This window comes from Melanotaenia boesemani, chromosome 16 (genome assembly GCF_017639745.1).
Source record: "Melanotaenia boesemani isolate fMelBoe1 chromosome 16, fMelBoe1.pri, whole genome shotgun sequence".
NCBI classification, from domain to species: domain Eukaryota; kingdom Metazoa; phylum Chordata; class Actinopteri; order Atheriniformes; family Melanotaeniidae; genus Melanotaenia; species Melanotaenia boesemani.
Genome location: NC_055697.1, coordinates 19,434,041 through 19,457,854, shown reverse-complemented (window position 1 = coordinate 19,457,854; position 23,814 = coordinate 19,434,041). Strand labels below are relative to the sequence as shown.

At 38.2% G+C, this 23,814-nt stretch overlaps 1 protein-coding gene across 4 annotated transcripts in view; it reads right to left on the bottom strand.

Annotated features, from left to right (window-relative positions):
- The window catches only part of pcdh15a (protocadherin-related 15a), a 249,930-nt gene that overhangs the window by 35,901 nt on the left and 190,215 nt on the right, over positions 1–23,814 (bottom strand). For all 4 annotated transcript variants that reach the window (XM_042010341.1, XM_042010343.1, XM_042010344.1 and 1 more), the window contains 4 exons: positions 23,517–23,629; positions 8,874–8,983; positions 8,127–8,267; positions 591–718 (listed from right to left, as the gene is read on the bottom strand). In XM_042010341.1, the coding sequence (XP_041866275.1) occupies positions 591–718; positions 8,127–8,267; positions 8,874–8,983; positions 23,517–23,629 (492 nt within the window). The remainder of the gene's footprint in view (positions 1–590; positions 719–8,126; positions 8,268–8,873; positions 8,984–23,516; positions 23,630–23,814) is intronic.

Below are 23,814 nucleotides of genomic sequence, written 5' to 3'. Positions count from 1 at the left end.
AAAATAGCCACTGACAGCAGTTGTTTTTTTTTCCTGCTATTACCTTATTTAGTGATCCAATCTGAAGTTAAGATTGTTACATAACTATACATTTTGTCAATAGACACACTTCAATAATGGTTGCACTTAATCCTCACAAGCCAAACATTGTATACTGCTTCTTAATGACTTCAGAAACAAACATAAGTGTAAATACATGACAGCTTCATGTACTTGTTCGAAACAAAAAACACAGACAAAAGCAAAATAACATCCTAAAACATCCTTGGCAGAGCAGGCTGATCAGCAGGCTGGATGTCCAGCCATGCCTGTGTGAACATTAAGGGATCACACCACTCAGCTCTATCTCATCCCACCTGCTTGTGAACAGAGCAGATAGCAGGGAGAACGAAACGGACAAAGAGATGAAACAAGTGATGGTGGGGGCAGATCAAATTGTGCTGCACAGAGCTGATCTTATTAATTGTCACATCATGGCTACAGGGCAAGTGTTGAAAAAGTTGGAGCACAATCAAGCTAGTCAGTTTCAACCCGTCTCCACATATGCAGATCCAAACACTAGTCAAATCACAGGTCAGATGTTTCCTTACCACTATCTTCAGCACAGAGGTGAAAATCTTGGTGTCTTCCGTCACACCACCTATGTAGTGCTGCCTGGAGAAGACGGGAGGGTGGTCATTCTCATCCTTCACCTCAATGAACACCTTAGCCGTGTTTGCTGCAAAAAAAGTAGATGATGCAAGTATGAATAACATCCTTTGATAGGAATTCTCTTCAGCCACATTTGTTGGTTTTATTTAAAACCAATAAACATGGGACATTTAACTGTAGTCTGTATACTTTACTGCAATTCAAACATCTGTGAAGTCAGATTTGCTTGACCTTCTCAAATAAAGAATTGGGATTTATCTTAGAAAGTTTGTCATCAGCAGCGAGCAGAAGCTTAATATATACCTCTTGTTCAGTCATACCTCTAGATGATCAAATGCTGCATGATTTTGCCTCAAAACTATCAGATGAGAATAACTTTTAGATGAACTTTTTAGATGATCATCAGCTGGTCCCCATTTCTGAGCTTTTTATAGACTAAAATTTATCAACTACTAAAAATATCATATGTCAAAAAAATAAGCTGTTTAAAAGACAATATCATCATCATCATGTAACTTAAGCAGTATGATTATATAGTGTTTGTAATTGCATGCTAAAGAAATTTTAAAAACATTTATTTTTACTATCCATTTGTAGAATATACCTCTGAGGTCTATACTGAATTGTTTTCCCACAGCTGCATGCATGACAATGTAACAGGTATTCAGTTTACACATCACTAGGAACAACTATTTGCAATACTCAGCTTTTATTTGTTCATATTGTTTTTAGGTTTATTTTGATTTAATTTTTACTTTTTAAAGGTGTATCTCCAGTGTTTTTCTCATGGGGATCCTCTTACACCAGAGGCTATGCCTTTTTGATCTGTAGGGTTGTTGCTGTGGAGATCGACCCGGTCAGGGTGGTTGGAGGGGCCTTGGACTGCAGTCCTCGTGTTGTGGGCCCCAACCTGCTCTTATCTGGATGGTTCCTGTGGTGACACCTTCTATAGTCCTTGGTGAAGTGGCTCTTGGTGTGGACAGAGCCCCAAGATATTGTTTTCTCACATCAGCATCAAGCCAAATGTTAATCTTCAGATGTTTATCTCCAGTTTTATTTTTATATTATTATTATATACTATTAGTTAGAGTTTGTGCAGAGAGGGGTGGGGGTTGTGTATGTGCACTGTGATGATGTGTGTGAAAAAGAGAGTATTATTAAGGGTGTGTTCTTGAACTTAGATCTTTTATACGGTGTGTTAATGTGCAAAGGTTTGTGTGTGTTTTTTAAATATGTATTTTAAGTTTTTTTTTATTATGTAAAGCACCTTGCTTTGCTTTTGTATTAAAAGTGCTTTATAAATATAGTTCTATTTGATTTTATCAGAATAAATAAAAAAGTCAAAAATAAGAAGACAGAACATTTACTAAATACTAAAAGTTGCCAGTTAAAAATTGGGTAAGATTGCATGTAATGTTTGAATGCTTAGACGGCTGTAGCTCAGGAGGAAGACCAGTTTTCTACCAACCAAACAGTTAGTGGATTGATTCCAGGCTTCCACTGCCATGCCAAAGTGTCCTTGCGCAAGACACTGAACCCCATGTTGCCCCTCAATGTGTATCTACCGATGTGTATCTATATGAATGTGTGTGATTGGAGAAAGCACTTGGTATATAACAATAGAAGTGCTCTATGAGTGTGTGTGTGTGAATGGGTGAATGTGACATGTAGTGTAAAAGTGCTATGAGTGGTCAACATGTGACTAGAAAAGTGTTAGATTAGTATAGTCCATTTATCATTTAATCGAAAAAAAAAGAAGTCTACCTTGAAAACGGACTCCATGTTTCAATGAGATTACTTGTATAAGCAAAGGTTAGATAGAAAAATAAAATAGACAAACTGCACCAGCTGTAACCAGCTGAATAACCCCCACCTACCCCCTAAAGTGCAGTGGATGCAGAAAAACAAACTAGCATTTGGTTTGTCGCTTTTGGCTTTCTATTGTAGTAGGTATGGATGCGACATGGCAGAAGAATGAAAAAGGCAACCCACAGTCTGAATTAAAATAAGTAATGAAAATTACTATTCTTATTTATTGTGACTCTAAACTAATAAAAATTCCAAAATGATTATAGATAGCATCATCAACAATAGATCCTTATGTGTTACATGCCGGAACGTTAACTGAAAATACTAAAAATACTGAAACAAACATTGTGTCACTTTAAGGAGAAAATGCAGTTACAGTCAGTATAAACCTTCTTCCCCCTAATTTGTCACAGTTATGCCTATATGCAGCATAAATATGTAGTGTGCAAAATCCTTCTAACTCTGCAGTTTAGATGAAAAAAAATGCAGTGTCAAGGACCATTTTTCTTCCTGCAGTATACAAAAATGAAAAGTCGTGTGGCGCTGGAACTAAGGATGCACCAGGGGAATTGGACAAACAAAACACAGCACATCAAATTACATGTACAATAGCAGTAGTGTAAGGCACAGAGGGAACGACTCAAGGGGACGGGAAAGAGGTCTGCAAAGTTTAGTCTTCTCCTTCTCTTTGTAAAAAGTGTCCATATTCCCTTGGGATGAAAAAACATAAATATAGTTTATCCCCTGTTACACTCCACTCTACTTCACTTACTTTCACAAACTCATAAGCATGCATGAAAGGAACAAGTCCATTAAGAGGAAGGATTTGTTCTACAGCAGAGAAAGTTGGAGTGCACCTAAGAGCCCATTATCATTTTGAAAACATACAAGTAAATCTTGATTCTTAGTCTGGATTAAAAAACATGAATAAAAATGTCTGTACTGTATGCATCTATGCATTCTGGTTATGTAGATACATACACAGTGTACCACTCCTAAAAGTAATGAGGTAAGCAATATAACAAAACAGTCCACATACACTACTGTTCAAAAGTTTGGGGTCACTTTGCCATTGGATTCAATAGGGAAGTGACCCCAAACTTTTGAACGGTAGTGTATACTCTGATAATTACAGTAAGTTAAAATAATTACAAGAAAGATGGTTTTTTTTTATTATTATAAAGCCCACATGCAATAAGTAAGAAAGGAGCCAGTGTCTGTCCACTTGCTGAGAAAAGCTCTCCCTTATACTTGAGTCTCCTGCTTTAAAACTGTTGCAGTGTGTGCCTGACAATTGTTTACTTGTAATTACTTTTATTATTATTTGAGAGACACACACAGTAAGGAAAAGATGCAGGAAGAACAGGTCTTAGATTATTCATTGAACCATATTTGTTTCTAACACTTCATCCATCATTATACAAAATATGCATGTCAGTAAACAGGCCATGAGCAAGCCTAATGATATTCCAGCTGAAGTATGGGCACCAGACATAATGCTGCCTCAAGTCTTTGAGTGATGAAACACAGTGCTTTCTGCATGGCATTTGAAATCTCTTGTTGTAAAAGGGGAAGCATCCCACTGCTATTTACACAACATTCCAAAACAGACTACTCGACATTCACTCCCAGTATACAGCAAGGACATGTATAAGGATTTAAAATGATAACGTTCCAATCTCTACCTGAAGCTCATTTCCCCTATTTCTGTATGCACTATACAACTAAGCACAACAATGATTACCTTTGATGAGACACTATCTGAAAGCAGCTATCAATCAGACTCTGTGCTGTATGCAAATACATTTTGATCCAGTACACATGCATTTGCACTTCATCTCGACTATGTCCTGAGTGCTGCTACAAACAGAAGAGACTAAATACTCAAACAACATCCGAAGCCCCATCCACAAGTGCTGCTGTCATTTACCGACACATGCTTTCAAGCACACTAAGACTTTAAGAATGGGAACACACATGAGTTCCATTTACTGAAAGATTCTCATGATTAATGTTTTGCCACCCACCCACATTCTAGCGGTGGCCTCCCTAAATTAAAACAGATGAGCCAGGGGGAAAAAGTATAGATAAACAAACTGGGATAGTAAACGTACAGTATATAATTCTGCAATTCACTGAGTTCTGGTGGTACCCTGTGTTGTTCCTGCCCTTTTAAAGGCACATCTGAAATTAGCAATCTTTAATTAAAAAATATACTGAGCTAAACATAGAAGCTCTTAGTAAAAAAGTCCTTTCAGTCCTGTCTAATGACCCAATAGAAGGTTGTGTTGGTGTTGGTGTATTTCTCTGCAGAGACATGTCTCTCTAGTAGTATTTTTTTATTTTTTTCTTTCCTATCTTGCTTTATTGGGGATGTTTGTGGGCTGTACATTCTGGGCAGATGATAAATAAAAACCAACCACTGTTCAGTAGTTTTGTCCCTCATCTCCCATTTTTTTTGTAGAGTTTTTTGTTTAAATTACACAAGATTCATTGGCTGACTGCAGACTTTGACATTAAATTCAATGGAGTGACATTTTCCTATAGGAGTGTGTAAAGATGTGGATATGTTTGTGCTTTGAAATTTAATCACAAACTTATGCAACAACAAACTTATAGTAAGCTGTACAAACAGTGGCGCAGACTAACCCAAGTTAAAAACAACAGTGTGAATGTCTTGTCTTTACTGATTTCATTTGGTGGAATCCATTTTGTGGATCCTTGTGTTTTATGAATCCTTTCCCTCTGCCTATTCACATCCTCTGGGCCATTTAACATCACCTCTGCTCCACCTCAGAGGAGAAGGATCAGTTCTACGAGGTCCTGGATGAAGTGATGTCCAGGATCTCCAGCACTGAAGGACTATACCTGCTCAGAAACTTGCAAAAGTGAGAGCTGACCATCAGGTTTGACACACCTGCATCAACTATCACGGTAGGGGGAAGATAAATGAGAATGGTCAACGTCCTTTGGAGAAGTACTGTTAATATTGACCAACACTTTCTTTATAAGCAAGAAGATTCACAAGGGGTCATGGAGACACCCACAGTCATAGCACTGGCATCAACTAGACCTCGTCCTTACTAGGAATGCAAAACTTCCACATCCACAGTTATCATAGCACCGACTGTGACATGGACCACCCCCTGGGGACAAGAAAGGTACGAGTGACCCCAAAGAAACTTCATCACTCCAAGAAGAAGGTCCGTCCATGCATCAACACCTGCTGTGCAAGCAAACCAGAGAAAGCATAGCAGCTCATCAAGTACTTGCAGCAGAAGAATCTCACAGAAGAGTCACAAATTGTTGACACAATCGACTCCAAGTGGTCTAAACCTGAGATGCTGTGTAGGCTGTAGCCATCACTGCCTACAGGAACAAGGCACACAAGAGTGCAGATTGGTATGAGGCCCACTGGGAGGAAATGCAGCCTGTTACTGTGGCAAAGAGGAAAGTCCTCTCGGTCCATAAGGCGTTGCCAAGCCCAAGTACACTTGGAGCCCTCAGGGTTGCCAAGAGGAATGCCTAACAGACTGCCCGCCACTGTGCTAACACCTACTGGTTAAACCGGTGCAGCAGTGTCCAGACAGCTGCCGACAATAGCAACAAAAGAGGCCTTTCCAATGAGATAAAAAAGGCGACAGGTCCCTCCGCCATTAAGATCACCTCCCTTAAGTCCAAGACAGGTGAAGCTATCACACACCAGGGGGAGCAGCTGCAGCACTGGGTTGAGAAATACCTTAAACTGTATGCAACCCAAAATATCATCACCAACACTGCCCTGGATGCCATCCCAGACCTTACAGTCATGAAGGAGTTAGACACCCCACCCACTCTGGAAGAGCTCAGCAAAGCCATTGATTTTCTCGCTTGGGGAAAGGACCCTGGGAGCGACGACATACCACCAGAAGTCCAGAAAAGTGGGAAACCTGAACTGCTTCAGCCCCTCCACAAACTTCTCTGCCTATGCTGGGATCAGGGCCATCTCCCCCAGGACACGAGAAATGCAAACATCATCACTTTGTACAAGAACAAAGGTGAGTGCAGTGACTGCAACAACTACAGAGGCATAATCCTCCTCAGCACCGTTGGCAAGGCATTCACCAATGTTGCCTTGGTGCGACTGCAGACCCTAGCCTCCCACATCTACCCAGAGTCCCAGTGTGGCTTCTGAGAAGGTCAGTCAACTGTACACATGATCTTCTCACTACACCAGCTGCAGGAGAAGTGTTGAAAGCAGCAGATGCCCTTCTGTATCACCTTTAGGCTACTGCAGAAGATTGGCTGCCTCCCACAGTTGCTAGCCATTGTCACCTCATTCCACGAGAACATGCAGAGAAGTCTGTTTCAGTGGGGCAATATCAGAGGCCTTCCCAGCTAGCAGTGGAGTTACACAAGGCTGAGACCTTGCGCCAAAGCTGTTTGGCATTTTCTTCTCCATGCTCCTCCAATATGCCTTCAAGGATTGCAGCAAAGGATTATACATCTGCACCAAGGCCATTGGCAAGCTGTTCAATATCGCTTGTCTTCACACTAAGACCAAAGTCACAGTGGTACTTATTCGTGAGCATCTCTTCGCCAACAATGCAGCCTTGACGTCCCACACAAAAGATGATCTGCAGCAGCTTGTCAGTTGATTCTCCCAAACCTGCAAAGAGTTTGGACTTACCATTAGCTTAAAGAAAAAAAAAGGAAAAAAAACTGAAGCCTCAGTAGGCATCGGCGTTTCTCTGCAGCATATGCAGCAGAGACTGTCATTCAAGAGCTGGACTATTTAGCCATTCGAAAAGGAGCAGATACAGAAAAGCCAACCAGAAGCTACACCACCGTTACTTGAAGACAAAAGGATGCCAATGTTTTGTGACTAGTTAGCTGTATTTTGCTTCCTAGCTTTGAAGTACTACTTTCCCTTTTAAATTCATTATAACCATCCAAGGGCATTCACAATAGTTCTCACACAAATGTCAGTGTTTTGTGGCTCTTAAGAGATTCTTTGGGTCCTTGATGAAGCTAAGCTTTTGAGAGATTACTGTGTGCATTTTAACAAGAGAGATTATAATGATGAAGAGAAATCACAGTTTTATTATGAAAGTAAAGTTTGTAAAAGCTTGTAAATACCAAAATCAATCAGTTTAATCCTACTGTTTATAGTACTGATTTCTGAATGTACATATATAAACAAAATGAGATACAATACACCACTGAAATTTGTCAACTTGTTTGACTAAATTCACCAGTTGTCTTAAAAAAAAAGAAAAAGAAAAGAAAAAAGTTTTTTATTCAATGATCTCTTCTGACAAGGCCACGCAGGCCCTCACCTTGTCAAATTCACAATGTTATGCTTCACACACCAGCAATCGGTGATACCACTGTGGTACCAGCAAGAATGTATGTTTTATATTCATGCAGTTCTTACGATTTTCCTTCACTGAGTTCCTTGTAAGGCAGAAATAAGCATGCAATAACAAATGTACTTATGAAAATGTAAACTACGAACAGGTTGATTTAAATGCAGTAAACACACAAATAAATTTAAAAGATAAAACAGGCTGTTGTAAAATTTCTGCAACTTGATTTAACCATAGTAAGTCATAGTCAGAAAAACCACAGGATTCCATCAAAACAACACAATAGAATCTTGTCATGAAACATCTGATATTTCTTACTTTTAGAAGGCACACGCAGGTTGGACATGACGACTATCATAGAGTCTGCCTGGACCCTGAGGACATAGCTGGTCACATTTTCATAATCCAGAGGTCTTGCTGTGGAGATTACACCTGTTTGGTTGTTCACTTTAAAGTGGCCTGAAAGCAAGAAAATTGTGATTTCATGAATAAATAAAAATAAATAAATAAATAAAAACAAGTCTGTGACATGGATAACAGAATTAGTTCTGATTCCTGATCAGCAGCATAGCATTTTTAATTAACTTTGTTGTGTTCACAGTTATGTGGCTCAACTTTAACAGATCAATCTAAAGGTTGCTAAAATGCACATTAAGAAGGGACTTCTGACAGCTACCTTCTTCTCTCTTTACTTTCTTCTGAATAGCCAGAGCTTACCTTACACCTGGTTGCTATTATCCCACAGCCATGGTGTTATTACTATCTCCAGAGTCTATCAACCGTGTTAAAAGCAGTCTACAGCTGTGAGTTTGCCTAAACTGTCTTTTCTACTTCTACATTTTTGCTGCTTACATAGAAGTGGTAAGACATATGAGATATCGACATTATGATAAAACACATAAAAAATGCAAATACAAGAGCACATAAAGGTTTGGTTTACTCTCGGAATCTGAGAGTGAGTGTTTGCCAGAGTGTGCTGGGAAACAACACAATCTTGTACAAAAATCTGAGAAAACATTCGGCTATGGCTGATTTCCTTCATGATATATCATCTGTTGCTCATACCTTGTTCATTTCCTGCAACAATAGAATAGAAGATGGTTTGATTCATAGCAGCAGCAAAAATAGTCCCCACTGGCGTGCCAATTGGCGCCAGCTCTCTAACTGGAGAAAACCTGGAAAGACAATGAATACAAATCATAAGACAAACAGTATTACCCAACAGAGTGGCAACAATCCAATATCTCAGGTGAGGAAGATGGAAAGACGAATATATAGGCTGCTGAAAAATAATTCTGAGGTGTAATCGATTATGGTGACTGTGTAAATATTTGGTGGTTTTATGGATTCTTTTCATGACATTTTACAATATCTTAAAAGGAAGGAACTAATATGCCAGAGTCATGACCTTTTGGCTACAAGTGAAGTAAAGCATCGTCAAGATACTTGGAACTAACTACCAGCTTCATCTGCTCTTCATGTCTGCTTAGCACTATATATAAAGTGTGTTAGAAACATTGTTATAGGTGCTTCCTATAACAATGTTAATGATGTATAACATCATTAAACCTCTGGATAACAAAATGACATCTTTTCTTTCCTGGTAAATAATTATGTCAATGATTTGTCTCTACAGGAGAAAAGTGTAATTTGTGAAAAAAAAAAAAAAAAAAAACCCAAAAAACAAAACAAAACAAAACAAAACAAAAAACAAACAAACAACTTATAAATAAATAATTAAGCACTTCTTGGAGTGGTGCCAGATCTCTCCACATATCCAATAATAGCTACAGAGTAGAGCATCAGAGCGCTGAATTTAATGGCTCAGTCTTTACTTTCACTCACATTTATGGTCACAAAGTTCAGTGAAGATTACGACCCAGTGTTACGACGGTCATAACACTGGCCAGATTCTGCATAATATGGACATTTTTAACTGAAAAATGTTCAATGAACGTTAACTGTTTTTAACTGGATGCACCGATGAATTCTTTGAATACGATGTCCCTCAAGCAGTTTGGAGCAAAGGCATTTCACCCTTTGTTATACTCTTAGCAAAAAATCTCTGATAAGCTATATTTGAAAATTCTTGGTAATCAGGCATACTAACAACATTCACTTCATGTTCCAATTTTTTACAGAATTAACAGTCACCATAAATAAAAGGGCACCCTGCAGTACTATTTTGGTGAGAGATGATTTAAGACAATCATGTCATGCCAGTGTGACAATCTGTTGTGACATGGTGACTGCTTTTTCGCTTCTTCTTCATCTTGGCATATGAGGTAGGCTTCAGTGTTTGGGCATTCATGGTGGTGTGTCCTCTGCTGCAGTTTGCACTCAAAGTTTGACCACAATTCACATCAGCAGCAGGACATCTGAGCCTTGTTGTGGGAGTAACACTTACAACTATAACCTGTAATTGTTGCATTCTATTATACAGTCAGTGTCAAGGTTACAGAGTATCTTTGGCACTATCATGTCAGTCTAACTTACAAACTGAGTAGAAGAAGTTAGATGCCTCCACTCTCTGTTCGTCACATTATTTAATGCTTCTTTTCTTTCTGGCCTTCAGTGACCAATTGGTTAAAGAACCATTAAACTGTGAAAAAGTATATGAAAAAAAATAAATAAAAATGGAAAAACAAAAATGTGATCAGTCAAGGTTTCTCTTCAATGTGTCTAGCAACTCTGACTTAGAGATTTGCAGGTCAGAGAAAGGTTTCAAAAGGAAAACACAGATCATTTCTAAGAGTAGAAAATTAAAACTAACAAGTAGTTAGTTCACACAAAGACAGAGACAAAACAAATGCATTTGCCACTCCCAAAGTCTTTGAGGCAAACAAAGGTAGAAACAGTGTGTTTTTGAAGGGCAAAGATGAAAAAAAACAAACAAAACAAAATAAAAAAAAAACCCATCTATTTCTTGTGTGGGTTAGTTACTGTCATGCTCCACTCTGACAGTTACTTTCCCCATAGACAAACAACCTCCAAGGATATCTCAGATTGAGAATAAATTTGGAGTATAGCAGCCATTCTGTTGTACAGTGGATGATATAGCACAGCACACCATTCAAAGACATAATATTGGGAAATTTATGCTGCACTGAAATGACCAACCTGAATGTGCTCATAAAGCCTCTTGTAAAAAAATACCTTGCCATTATTGACATGTGTGTTGTTTGGATAATGCTTAACGACTTCTTTTCAATTTCCCTCTGGGTGTACTATTGGGCTGTCACAAAATAATTGGTGTCTCAATGGATTTCAGGGGCAAGAGGCAACACAACGCTCCACCCTGACGGGAACCAATTTATTAATGTGACCCTCACATAAGTAGATTACTTGCTTGGCTCAGGAACAGGATGACAAAAACACAAAAGCAAACCTTGAACAATGTGAGCACAGTGATGTCTTGGACAGCTCAAAATGTGATTTCAAATCAGACCCATAAATATCTAATTCATTGGAACTGAAGGTTACACAGTGATTGCTTCCTATGAATTTATTAGGTATATAATGTTTTTTTTCTAGAGATGAGAAATGGTAACACCATCAGACATATAAACAACTATTTTTGTGTCTGCTAAGCCACAGGGTTTGAGTCTAAAATAAGTTATACAAACATTGTATATAACATACAGTAGGTTATAGGGCCTCTTCAGCTGGCAGATTAACAGTCAGAAGGTTATTCTTGTTGTAGAGGCCTGGACTGAGGGCTTTTGACATCAACATTTTGTATTGTCAAGTGGACGATATGAAGCCTGCTACTGTATTTATCAATTAGGTCTTTCTGTTTTTGGTTAACATATACAAAACAGTTCTATTAAAAATAATCTTTATCATGTCTAATGTTAATATTTTATTTTTGCTCTGCATATGTCCACCATTTATTGTGAATGCCAGCTAGTATCAGCCTCGTATAGCATTTTGGAAGCCTGAAGCTGAGTTTTGTGCTATTTCCGTCTCAGCTCTACATGCAGTTACTGCAGCCAGAAAATAACACATTTGGTCCAAAGTGTGGAGCCTGACTTAAGTTGAAGTGGAAGAAAAGCATAAATTACTTTTAGTTTATAATAGGAGAGGCCCTGCAATCATGACAAGAAACACCAGTATTTCCAAAATCCCCATTAAAACACAAATATATTGTAATGTGAGACATCAAACCCCAAAATGATGGAAAATGGTGCAAACAGTGATGGGTTTCATGCAAGGACATTCTTATGTAGTTATCCTATATGGTTTACTTTGTTCTGGTGTGATTTAGTTTACAATAAAAAACACCAGAAAATAGAATTTTTCAGTTGCTTTTTGTTATATTGGATAATTGGGGCATTAATTTCTGGTGAACTGGTTCCATTTCAAGGTTTTTAAATCAGTTAAATTGTCACACCTTAACCAGGATTGTACAGTGAAATTTCTCCACAGTGGAGAAAGGTAAACAATCTGTATGAGACACATTTGCACCACTTCAGCCCTGGTGGGTGGCACTCAGTAAAACGTTGGACCATGGCAAAGCTGGATGACCTGTGCTGGCCTATTCATAGATTTATCTCAGGTTGCTCTTTAGATCTGAGTGGAGTATAAAAGGCAGTTTAGAGCTAGCACTGAGCTGGATGATGTGATTGCCAGAAAGAGGCAGAGCTGACATGTTATCACTTCCTTACAAAGTGGCTCTGCCTGAGGGTTGTAAACTGGTGAGAAATGCCACGGTGGGTGTGAAGGTGATTGAAGGGTACAGATTAGTATAAACATGTATCCCATGTAGACAGAAAGTATGACAGAAAGGTTAGTAGATACTGACAGACCGACAGTCAGTCGGGCAAGCTAAATGAATTGCAGACTGCAGACACATGATAAAGATCAATCTAAGTGGAATGGCTAACCAACCAATTGAGCAAATGCATTCTAATAACATTTGATAATTACATTATAGGAGCTTTAAACTGGCTTATATACAGAGACCTAAAGTAGATTACACTGTAGAATGTGTCACGTGATGACAGCAAACTGTAGTAAATCCAAATGTACTGTTTTAATTTTTTAGATACAACTAACTTTTTTACCATCAAGTTAGTTTTTCAAGAAGATGTTTTATTGCTGGCTTGGAGGCTGTACTGTTCAAGTGATTTCTCCATGTATTTTGGACTTTTTCAAGACAATTCTGATAAGTTTTCATGGGAATGGAAGAGTTGTTTACTGGCAGGATCAACTGATTAAGCTCTCCAAAACCAAGATATCAGCAATATAACACACTGAATCCTAAATGAGTTAAAGAGAAAGCAAAGTGGACGTAGAGGAGGAGTGAGTAATTTCTTCCAACCTTTCTGACAGGTAACATGAGATTGCTAGCTATCAAAAATGGACAAGCTGGAAGTGCTAACACTGTCTCAAAAAGAATACATGGAACACCATATTATATGATTCACTGAGACATGGTTGCATAAACACAGCCTGGACTCTAATGTATCTGTACACTGCTTTAAGACTGTGCAATCAGGCTCCACAAACTCCTGTTAAGAGACAGCCTACATCAGGAGAAATATTTTCGCAGTGGATTCCGTATGATAAAGATTCAGATGGAAAGAGATTACAGATGCAGTTGTGCTGCATATCTCTATGAAGGATATGAAGCTGTTTATATGATGGGAAAGTTCAAATGTTATTTACTTTCTTTGCTGTCATTCCTATATACAAATAAACAAATAACACATTTTGCATGCAAAAGCTTTAAGTTTAATATTGTTTTCAAGAAAAGGGAAAAACCGATTACAATTGGAAATTGGATTTGGTTTGTAAAAATCTGAGATTTTAACTTTCAGGCCACATTGCCCAGCCTTACCTCACCTTGAAAACAAATAAAATAAAAGAAATTATTGTCGACTTCAGGAGGAACAGGAAAAAAAGAGGTGGAGAAGTGGAGGTAATGGAGGAATACAAGTACCTCAGACTTCAGCTAGATAACAGGCTAGACTGGAAATACAACACAGAAGCTTCTACAAGAAAGGACAGAGCAGACTACTTCTGGAGGAAGCTAAGATCATTCAATGTATGTGCCAAGGTGTAGCGTATCTTTTATAAGTCTGCTGTGGAAAGTGCAATCAGCTGTGCAGCCATCTGCTGGGGCAGCAGCATCAGAGCTAGAGACTGAACAAACGTCAAGGAGGGTTGGTTCTGTGTTGTGGATAACTGAAGCCGCTGGAGCAAATTGTCCACAAAAAAATGCTGTACAAGCTGCTGAAAATAATGGATGATTCCTCCCATCCTCTACACAACACTGACGAAACATCAAAGCGTGTTCAGTGAGACACTTCTTCAACCCCAATGCAAGGCAGAAAGACACTGGAGATCATTCCTCCCACTTGTCATGACCCTCCGGAGCAAGAAAATTCAATTCAATTCTTTATTTCAGACTCACAATTTGGTCCATATAAAAAAAAAAACAAAACAAAGCAAAACAGACAAAATACAAAAAGACACAAAGACAAAAAGGCAATACAGAGAGACTATAAATTTGATCTATAATCCATACAAGCACTTTCTCCAGTGCTTCCAGAGTCCAGAGTTATGTCGTACACTACTCTGCTTAGGCGTTGTTAAAACCATAATAATATTTTTAGAATCCTCAAGTTTCATAATGAATTTACAGTGGTCCCTCGACATATCCCGGTTCATCTTCTGCGGTCTCGATGTTTGGCAGATTTTTTTGTATGCAGCACTGCATATTTAAGTATATGTAAATCCTATTTCAACCATTCTTTGTCCAAATTTTACTGTTGGAATCTGCCCACTGTTCTTTGTTTCTTGACTGGGTCAGTAAACATCAATGCGCTCTTAAGATTAAGATTATTAAGAAATTCACGTTGTTAAATATATGTAGGTTTTTGAGAGTGTATAAAGTGTGTGAGAATGTTGAAAATGTTTATTATAGTTTGGGAAAGGTCTATAAACGCTCCACAGAGGGATAATTAGGCCTTAACATGCATTTGAATTGTGAAAAATTAATAAGCTCGTCATTTTGTGTATTTCAAATATCGCGGGGTGTTTTCAGAACATAACCCCCGCAACAAACCAGGAACCACTGTATATACAAAATTTCTAAGAACAGCATATAAGGTGGGCACAGCATGACTGGCACTCGTCCATCAGGGACCTTCAGTAAAGTCATCATTAAATGCAACTTGCAGCTTAATAAATTTAGCTTTACTATAGCTGGAACATAAGTGGGCAGTGTACAGAGATGTACAACAAACTTTAAACAATGCAATTTTAACATTATAAGAGCACATGCTAAATTTATGTGCCAGCATATTTGCCCGTGCATGCAATTTACAATACTGTCTCTGAATATCATCATTGTCACAAATTAAGTCACTTAATTGTCATTTAATTTTTTTTATTTTTTTTATTTCTTTAACTTTATTGCCTTAGAATGCAAAATCACAGGCAATTAACATAACATATTAACAAGCATTAACACGTGTTGAGACTGGGCTCATCCTAGTAGGTACAAAAAAGACAGGAGGCATATGCAGGATGGGAGAAATACACAACATACAGTGCAATACAAAACAAGTATTAGTCAAAAAGAGTAGACACTCTCGACCATCTTTTTGAAAAAATATCCATTTTCAGTTGTAGTTGGGCAGTCAGACATTCCATCAAATAAACCTGTTTTAATTTTTTCGTCCACTGAGCTATAGTTAGTGGGCAAGGCTTAAGCCAATTTAGGGTGATGGTCTTTCGTGCAACCAAATGTAGGACATGCAAAATATAATGCTGATCTTTGGTGAGAAGGTCTTTGACATGTATATCCTTAAAGGAGTTCTAAAAACTAGTTTTTGTTTTCCAGTCAAACTCTCTCCAGAGTTGGCTTCCAATTCCTTTGTGACAGTCAGAACATACATTTTCCCACATCTCATCTGTTAAAACTACATTAATCTCAAGCTCCCATTGGTGTTTAATATGTAGGGTGTTGTCTGACATATTTGCCATCAGTTTTTTTTATACATTATATATATTAATTTCTTTGCTAATGCTTGATTTTCAAACAGGTTAACAAAAAAGGATTCAATATTAGTAGGTTCCCTCATAACCATGTCCCACTCCGAATGTCTTGTTTTATAATCTCTAACCTGTAAGTATCTATACAAGTCGCTTGAAGGCAAAGAAAATTGTTCTTGTACTTGTGAGAATGATTTAAGTGTCTGTCCACAGAACAAATGATGTATAACAATCAGTTCATTGTCAGCCCTTTTAAAGACCATATCTGATATAGATGGTAGGAATTCAATGTTACCTACGATGGGCATGGCACGAGATAGCCCCATTTTACCTCCTAGACGTTTCCGAATTGAGTTCCAGATCTTAAGTGTTTGTAGGATCCATGGATTATTAATCTTGGCCTTTTTCCTAGCATGCTTGCTCATGAATGGGAGAGTGTGCAGCAGGAAGTGAGTTTTGTTCAATTGATACCCATTGAATTTCCCGATCATTAATCACCCAGACAAAGATTGTGCAAAGTTGTGTTGCCCAGTAGTAAAGCTTTAAATCAGGTAGTCCAAGCCCTCCCTGTTCTTTGTTTGTCATCAATACTTTCAAACGTACCTTGGTTTTCGATTTTGCCAAATAAATCTGGATATCATCTTTTCTAGTGTTTTGAATGTGGATTATGGCACAAAAAAGGGAAGAGACTGAAATAAGAATAAGAGTCTCGGTAAGACATTCATTCTCACTGATTCTATTCTGCCCAGAAGAGACAGTGGGAGTAAATCCCATCTGTCAATGTCTCTTTTAATTTCCTACAGTAATTTTCCATAATTTGAAGTATACAATTGTGTGATTTTAGGTATAAGAAAAATGCCAAGGTACCGAAATCCTTCTGTTGATATTCTAAATGAAACCAAGTTGTCTAATTCTGAGGGCCATTCCCCTACAATCATCATTGCTTCTGACTTATTTGTGTTAACTTTGTATCCTGAGACATCGCTATATTCATTGAGGTATTGTAGGTGGGCAGGAATGGAGGTGACCGGGTTTTCAAGAAACAATAAGATATCATCAGCGAAGAGCGCAAGCTTATGTTGCACATTTGCATCATCCCTTATTCCCTGTATACAAGGATTGGCTCTTATTAGTTCTGCCAATGGCTCAATACTAAGAGCAAACAAACAGGGGGAAAGAGTGTCCCCCTGTCGCGTGCCTCGTCCCAGAGGGAAAAAATCTGAACAATGGCCGTTTACTCTGACCCTGGATCTGGGATTTTTGTAGAATATTTTAATCCAGTCGATAAATACATCTTTAAAACCCATATGTCTAAGCGACTGCTCCAGAAACAGCCAGTCCACCCGGTCAAATCTATATTTTCACCTCCTTCTTCTGCATTAAACATAGGTATACAACTTGGAAGATTTGTGTCAATAACCATGAAATAACAGTAGCCCAATACCAATCTCAACACTAAACGAACACAGAATACAGTATAACAGAACATAGTAAGTAAAGAAAACTTCCACATACCCAACCGGCATTTCAGCATAATTCTGTAAAATACCAGTCCGTCAAAGTTCCGGGCAGAGCATGGTAACAGCTCCTCTGTGGGAAACACACTCCGTGCGTGGCTTTGTGCATCCAGCTCGTAGTGTCTTCCACACTGCTAATGCGGCCCTCTGCTTCGCAGTCCTCTTTTCAAGTTTAATCATGTCACTTTTCAGTTTTTGCATCGTTACGTCCAGTTTAGTTAGCGATAGCTTGGTTTGCGAATGTCCTTCTCTGTTCTCCTGCCTTAACTTCTCCAGTTCACACAATATTCGGTTCTCTGCTTTACTTGAACTCACGGGGTTATTAACGTCGGTGTTGCTAATCATAGCCTGCGGCAAAGTTAGCTGTTTTAAATTTTCGTTCTTTTCCATTGTGGCTTCTTGTTTGCTTGAGCTTTTGCTTCTTAAAGATGTTGCCATGTTGAATTTTGCTGTTATGCCGACCAGTTATGTTTTTTGTTAGGGTATTTGAGGTTTTCAGACGGAGACCTATTTTAGGCTGTTATCTCCAACATGGCGTCACCGGAAGTCTGATTTATTTCATTTTATTTAAAAAGAAACTAAAAGGTAATATTTTAAAGATTGGAGTGGTTGGCATATTCAGTGAGTAATATATAATGCAACTTAATATGCAACTGAGCGGGACCAAAGTAACTTTTCATATTTAGAAAAAGAAAACCTGAAGGAAGACAGGAGTGGTAGAGATAAAAAAGAAAGATACTGACATGTCTATAGGCAACAGAAAGTCCTCTTGTCAACATGAGACATGGTGAATGACATGCCACTGAGAGGCGTGGGTGGCTCACAGGTGTCAGCAAGCACTCTGCCCCAGGGCCACTGGCAGAGTGATGCTTACGAGAACAGGCAGAGGCGGATAAAACTTGTTATGTGCCACAGGCGTCGATGTTACCATGTTTACCATCTACCACTTTCTGCCTCCCCTTTTCTTTCTAGGCATTGCAGTACAGACTGAATATGAGGCAATGGACATGCCGGGGAGATGCAAGGAGTGACCTTGCTTGGGCCCATGTACTAGTTCTTACACTGTGGATTGCTACTTCAAGGTCTCAAACAATATCATGTGCAGATGTGAGTCACTTGATTGTAAGCAAGAATGTAAATAGTGCACAAACAACCATAAATGCATGCTTAGAAATATACTACAACACATTTCTGCTTCACCATTGATCGTGGTATTCTACTGTTTGTCAAGCAGTTGAATTAGTTAAATGGCTGAGGTAATATAATCATGATGATATGATGTAGTATGTGCTTGGAAGATTTTTAGTCAGCTGATGCATCAACCTGAAGTTAACTTCTCTTTTCCTGCCTGGATGTAAAATCTAAAAGTGAAAGACAAATGATTAAACTACATCACAAATTAGTATTTATATATTGGATAGGCATTTCAACACCCCAAGAACATGCCGGCAGAATGTATCCAGAGCTTTGGGCTGTGCACTTTAATGTGCATATATATATATATTTTTTTATTAATATTTCCCTTTACTTATCGCTTACTGCTTCTTATACTCATTTGAGTCTTATATTTCATTTTGTATTAGATCATTTCAAATTTGGGTTACAAATTACAAAGAAATAGTAATTAGTGTCAGCTTACACATATTTATCTAGAAAATTAGTCTGAGCCAAAAATGGTAAATCATGTTGCTTTCTTCAATATGCATCGACCTTTATCTGATATTTCGGCTGCATACAATGAGTGTGACTTTGTGTCTGTTAGACAGTTAAGTGATGCCTGTCTATTTTGCAGACAAGTGAAAGGTCAGCATGCCTCTGGCGTTTTAAGGCTCACTGCAGCAGATTCAAACCTGCGGGCTGAAAATCAATCATGCCTTTCAGAGGCATGAAAAAGCTCCACACCTTAGGGCTGTGATTTAGAAGAGGAGTTTGCATTGAGTCATGATGTTTGCATATACGGGAGAATACTGTACAGTTTACAGCTTAACAATTTAAATGCCTAGCAATGAGCATATATGAGTATGCTTTGAGCACATTCATCTCTTATCCATCTTGGCAAAACATCAGTACATGAAGGAATGTTGATTAATGAGGTGATGGCTGGGAAGTGCAGCGTGGCTGTTTCAGGTTTTGTAGGGCCATTTATGAGTGAAGAACACTGACTATGTCACAGCAGTTAGGAAATTTATGCAGGTGTATGTCAAAAGATGTGATCTATCATGTCTCACAGCATAAATATTGCCACTACTATTGATGAACAGAGAAACAAGAATGGAAAGGGAAACTTTATCTAGTTCATCCAAAGGCAACTTGTTGAAACTTGTGAAGAAGCAAAGACAAGGAGATTAAAGTAATGTTGCTGTTTGAAATAATGCTAAGTTGAGACACTGAGACAATGAAGTTTCTTCAAGTAAGTATTTGCTTATTTAAGCAGGACAATACAAAACCACAATTTTGATTAAAAACTATGAAAAAAAAGAATCCAGGTGCTAAACTGGATTTTCCAGCAGTTCAGAATTGCCATCCATTAAAAACATTGGAGCACTGTGATGTAAAAATTACACCAAATGAAACCTTGAACTTTGGAGTAGCTAAATTTTTTTAATTAAATAAAAACAGGGTTGTGTTTTACTTATAAAACTACAGCAATTAGTCATCTCATTTCTAAGTTGTCTGAACATGTCTGAAACAGTGGTGAAAATCTCAGGGGGTTAAATTTCTAAATTTTCTTTGGGCTGAAGCGATCATGTACAGCCTTTCAGTACAAAATTAATGAATATTTGATGAAATAAAGCAAAACTTAACTTCAACTGTTCACTGACTGAGCTACCAACTATAAAAAGAGGAGAAACACAAAGGGAAGACAAAGTGAAACAGATAAAAGGAGACACACATGTTTAGTGGAAAGACTGTGAAGGAGTGCTCAGAAGAGAATGAGGAGAAGAATGTAAAATGGTACATTCAGAGGCAGAGACACAAAAATCCCCAACGATTTTTGAGGTAGCTTTAGAAGCAGAAGTGCTGTGGGGGTATAAGCAGCAAAGAAAACACCTTAGACCACAGGTTAGTATCTCTGGACAAGAAAAATATCATGTAAAAGTGGGGTAACATTTTCCTATGTTAAGACTTTGTCAGACAGCTGCCTACCCATCAGTCAACAGCCACACAAGGAAATATAAATGTGCAGTTTGCTTTCTTTGGGCCCAGTGTTTAACACTCTTCCAAAGGTTGTGCAGCCAAGGTCTGTGTAAAAATACATAAATAAATAAATAAGATTAAGGTTTAATGATACATTTTTTATTACCCCAAAATTACTTTAATATAGCACATTACCTAGAATAACCCACCATATTTTAAATTAAATAAAAAATACACTGGGGAAAATTGAATACACAACTAGTTAGAATTTAGTAGTGGGCAACTTTTGCTTCTAATCATGCAAAGTTATTTACACAAAACCATGGTTCTTTTTAATTTTATTCAACAAGCATGAAAGTCTCAACAATAAAGTGTCAGGTCAGACTCTATCAATAAAGGTCATAAACAAGGAACACAACGGTGGGAAGATGGAAATGCAAATGAACAAAAACACAATTTAATTCTGTCTGATATGAAAATCATTTAAATAATCTTGTGGTTGTGGGAGAAATATTCCAAATAGCAAAATCAAAAAGTGAGAAAAAAACAAACAAAAAACTAAATCTTGCAGTACAGAAAGACTCCGATCTGATAGAAGCAAAGTATTCAGAACTGAACTCCACTATGTGACTGAACTTCTTCAGTTTGCTCTTGTTGTATGCTTTTATTCAATGATAACACCTGTAACTGAATGTCTCTTGACCCAGTGTGAAATGTCAAAAAAGTCTAAGATTTCTCAGTCCATGTGTGCAAAGGTGAAAAGACACATCAAATGGTCCAGCAATGCCATGATAGTAAAAAATAGGGAAAAGACAACAGTCTAGATGTTTAATGAAATGCACACAGAAACAGAATATATTGGAGTCCCATGGTCAAGCAAACCAGACACACAGTGAAAAAAAGAAGTGAGGTTTGCCTTGTTGAGGTGATAAATAACAAGATTATCCCAATAAGTAAAATCTATCAAAACTGAACATTTGCAAGTTGGGGCTAATTTTTTTTGTCTCAACTAAATAAATATTATCAGTCTCAGCAACATAAAATCAATTTTTACTCCTCATATGCATCAAGTTAGTATATGCTTCCTGCTGGGCTGTTAGTGCACACTTGACTGAATCTAGCTTTATTGTATACATGCGGGGTTAACGAAGGTATTTAGATTCATCATCATCTGCTTGAGGCCAAAAGATGTGAAAAAGTGAGATTATATCCAGGGTTATAAATAAATTTTGGGGTGGTTAATCCAAGTAGTAGAAAATTTAAAACATAATTTTTGCATTTCCACAGAAACACCGTGAGATGCTCTTTTTTCCTCCAGTACTTCTGAAAAGCAGGTGGCAACATGCTGCTACAATAGCAACAACAGCATAAGCCATTTATTCTAGCCAACAATGACTGGGAACCCTCATTTCCCTCTGACAGATGGAGGGGTGATACCATAAAGCAGGAGAAGAAATCATTAAGTCAGCCAAAGCCCTGCAGAGTTGTTTTTAATTGCATGCTCTGGAGCTGTAGGCATAGCTTACCTGATTGCTGCTATAACTAACTGCCATCACAGAGACAAACGAGACCTTCTGTGGACATTTAGAAAGTGATTTGTGTTCAGAAGGTTTCTTGGGGAGAGGACAATGCTGAGAGAAGCAAAGAGTGAGCAGACAGTTCATAGCAGAGCAAGCAGACTGGATACTCTCCACTGGAGAGAAGCTTGTCCAACAGGACAGGGTTGAGCACCTGGCTAATGCTTTCATGACTTATGATTTACTGCAGATGTGCCACTGTGCGTGGTTAGCATTGTCAATGTAACACCATACAGCAGTCTGCGCCTGTGGTCCCGACCTTTTGTGTGCATTTCAGACAAGCCACTCATTCAAAACGTTAATCAATGCCCTTTCAACAGCTATGCAGCTGTTCCATTAATACATCAGTAAATAAAGCTGAGCACCAGAATAATATCAGCGCAAATAGAAAGTGCTGGATTATAAACCATCATGCATACACACACTGATCTAAAGAAGGAAATGCACACATGGAGACACACACAAGCATGGATAGATTAACAAAAGGCCATGACATGTGAAGACAAACATGTGCAGCGAGACATAACACCTCAACTGAAGTGTTGACAGGTTGGCCAGGACTTACATTCCCAGTGTTATGCATAAAGGCATATCAAATTAAGTAACAAAGCACAGTCTGCCAACAAACAAGCAAGCAAATCAATCCACTTAAAACAAGCTTTACTTTAAGCTCCTAATAACTGCTTTGTGCCAGGCAACTTTGCCATCAAAAGGCCTTAAAGCCTTGCAGTCTGGCAAGGATCCTCTAAACACTGCAGAACGATACCTGCCTTAATTCTAGTGTTGCCTCATCCCAAAATATATTTCAAAGCAGCTGCAACCGACATGTTATTAATCTGTTTATTTTAAATAGAAAAAAGACTTCTTGGCCTCCCTCCAAGTCACAGCAACATCAGTAGAGACAAATTCAGTACAACTGCGTGTCACTTGTGAAGCAGCCTGTCATTTCAGAGCATTATGGATGTTGTTTCCTTACCCTGCATTTTCTCTGCTTCTTTAATCCTCACAACTGGTAATCTTGTCAAAAGTGACTCTTAACATCGTCAGAGGGTAGGTCTGGTATTCCCTGAGACTGAAGCAAATGCTCTTTACTTTGGAGGTTTTATGCAGCATCCTCTGTACCCTGAACTCCTAATATATAGTTCTATATAAAGCTGGAAACTCAGAAATAACAATGATGAACTGATAACTATCAATGCTACAAACTATTATATTCATGAGGAACAGGGAGTTCACAGCAGTTCAAAGTAGAATGTATAATTTACCAAATGATTAAATATTGATCAAAATATTACAGAAGGTCAATGGAAGATGTGACTGCAGATGTAAATGTGTGTCAAAGTGTTCTTGTCCACCCTTTGCAACCATTTTCAACATCTTCCCCTTGTCTGGCAGTCCAGTCATAGCTGCTCTAATGTGTGTGAGGTTACATGTGCAGGCAGCTGCATCAACAGTATGTCAAGAAGACTTACCTGTACTCTTCCTCACTAAAAATTGGAATGCGAGAAGGCTGAAGTACAGTGATCTCAACCAAAGTACTGTTAGTCTTGATTGGCTCTCCATCATCAAAGGCTATCACGTACAGCTACAGAGGGAGAAAGAAAACCAATGTAAACAATGCAAACATGCAAATCCAAGCACAAAATTATGGCTGCTCTACCAAAATTATTCTCTTTTTGAGATTGTGGTCAGCTACTTTTTGGTATACATGTTCAGAATCCTAATAAAGACAGGCTGGCAAAACAAGATCTGGCAAGCAGCCTGCAAAGA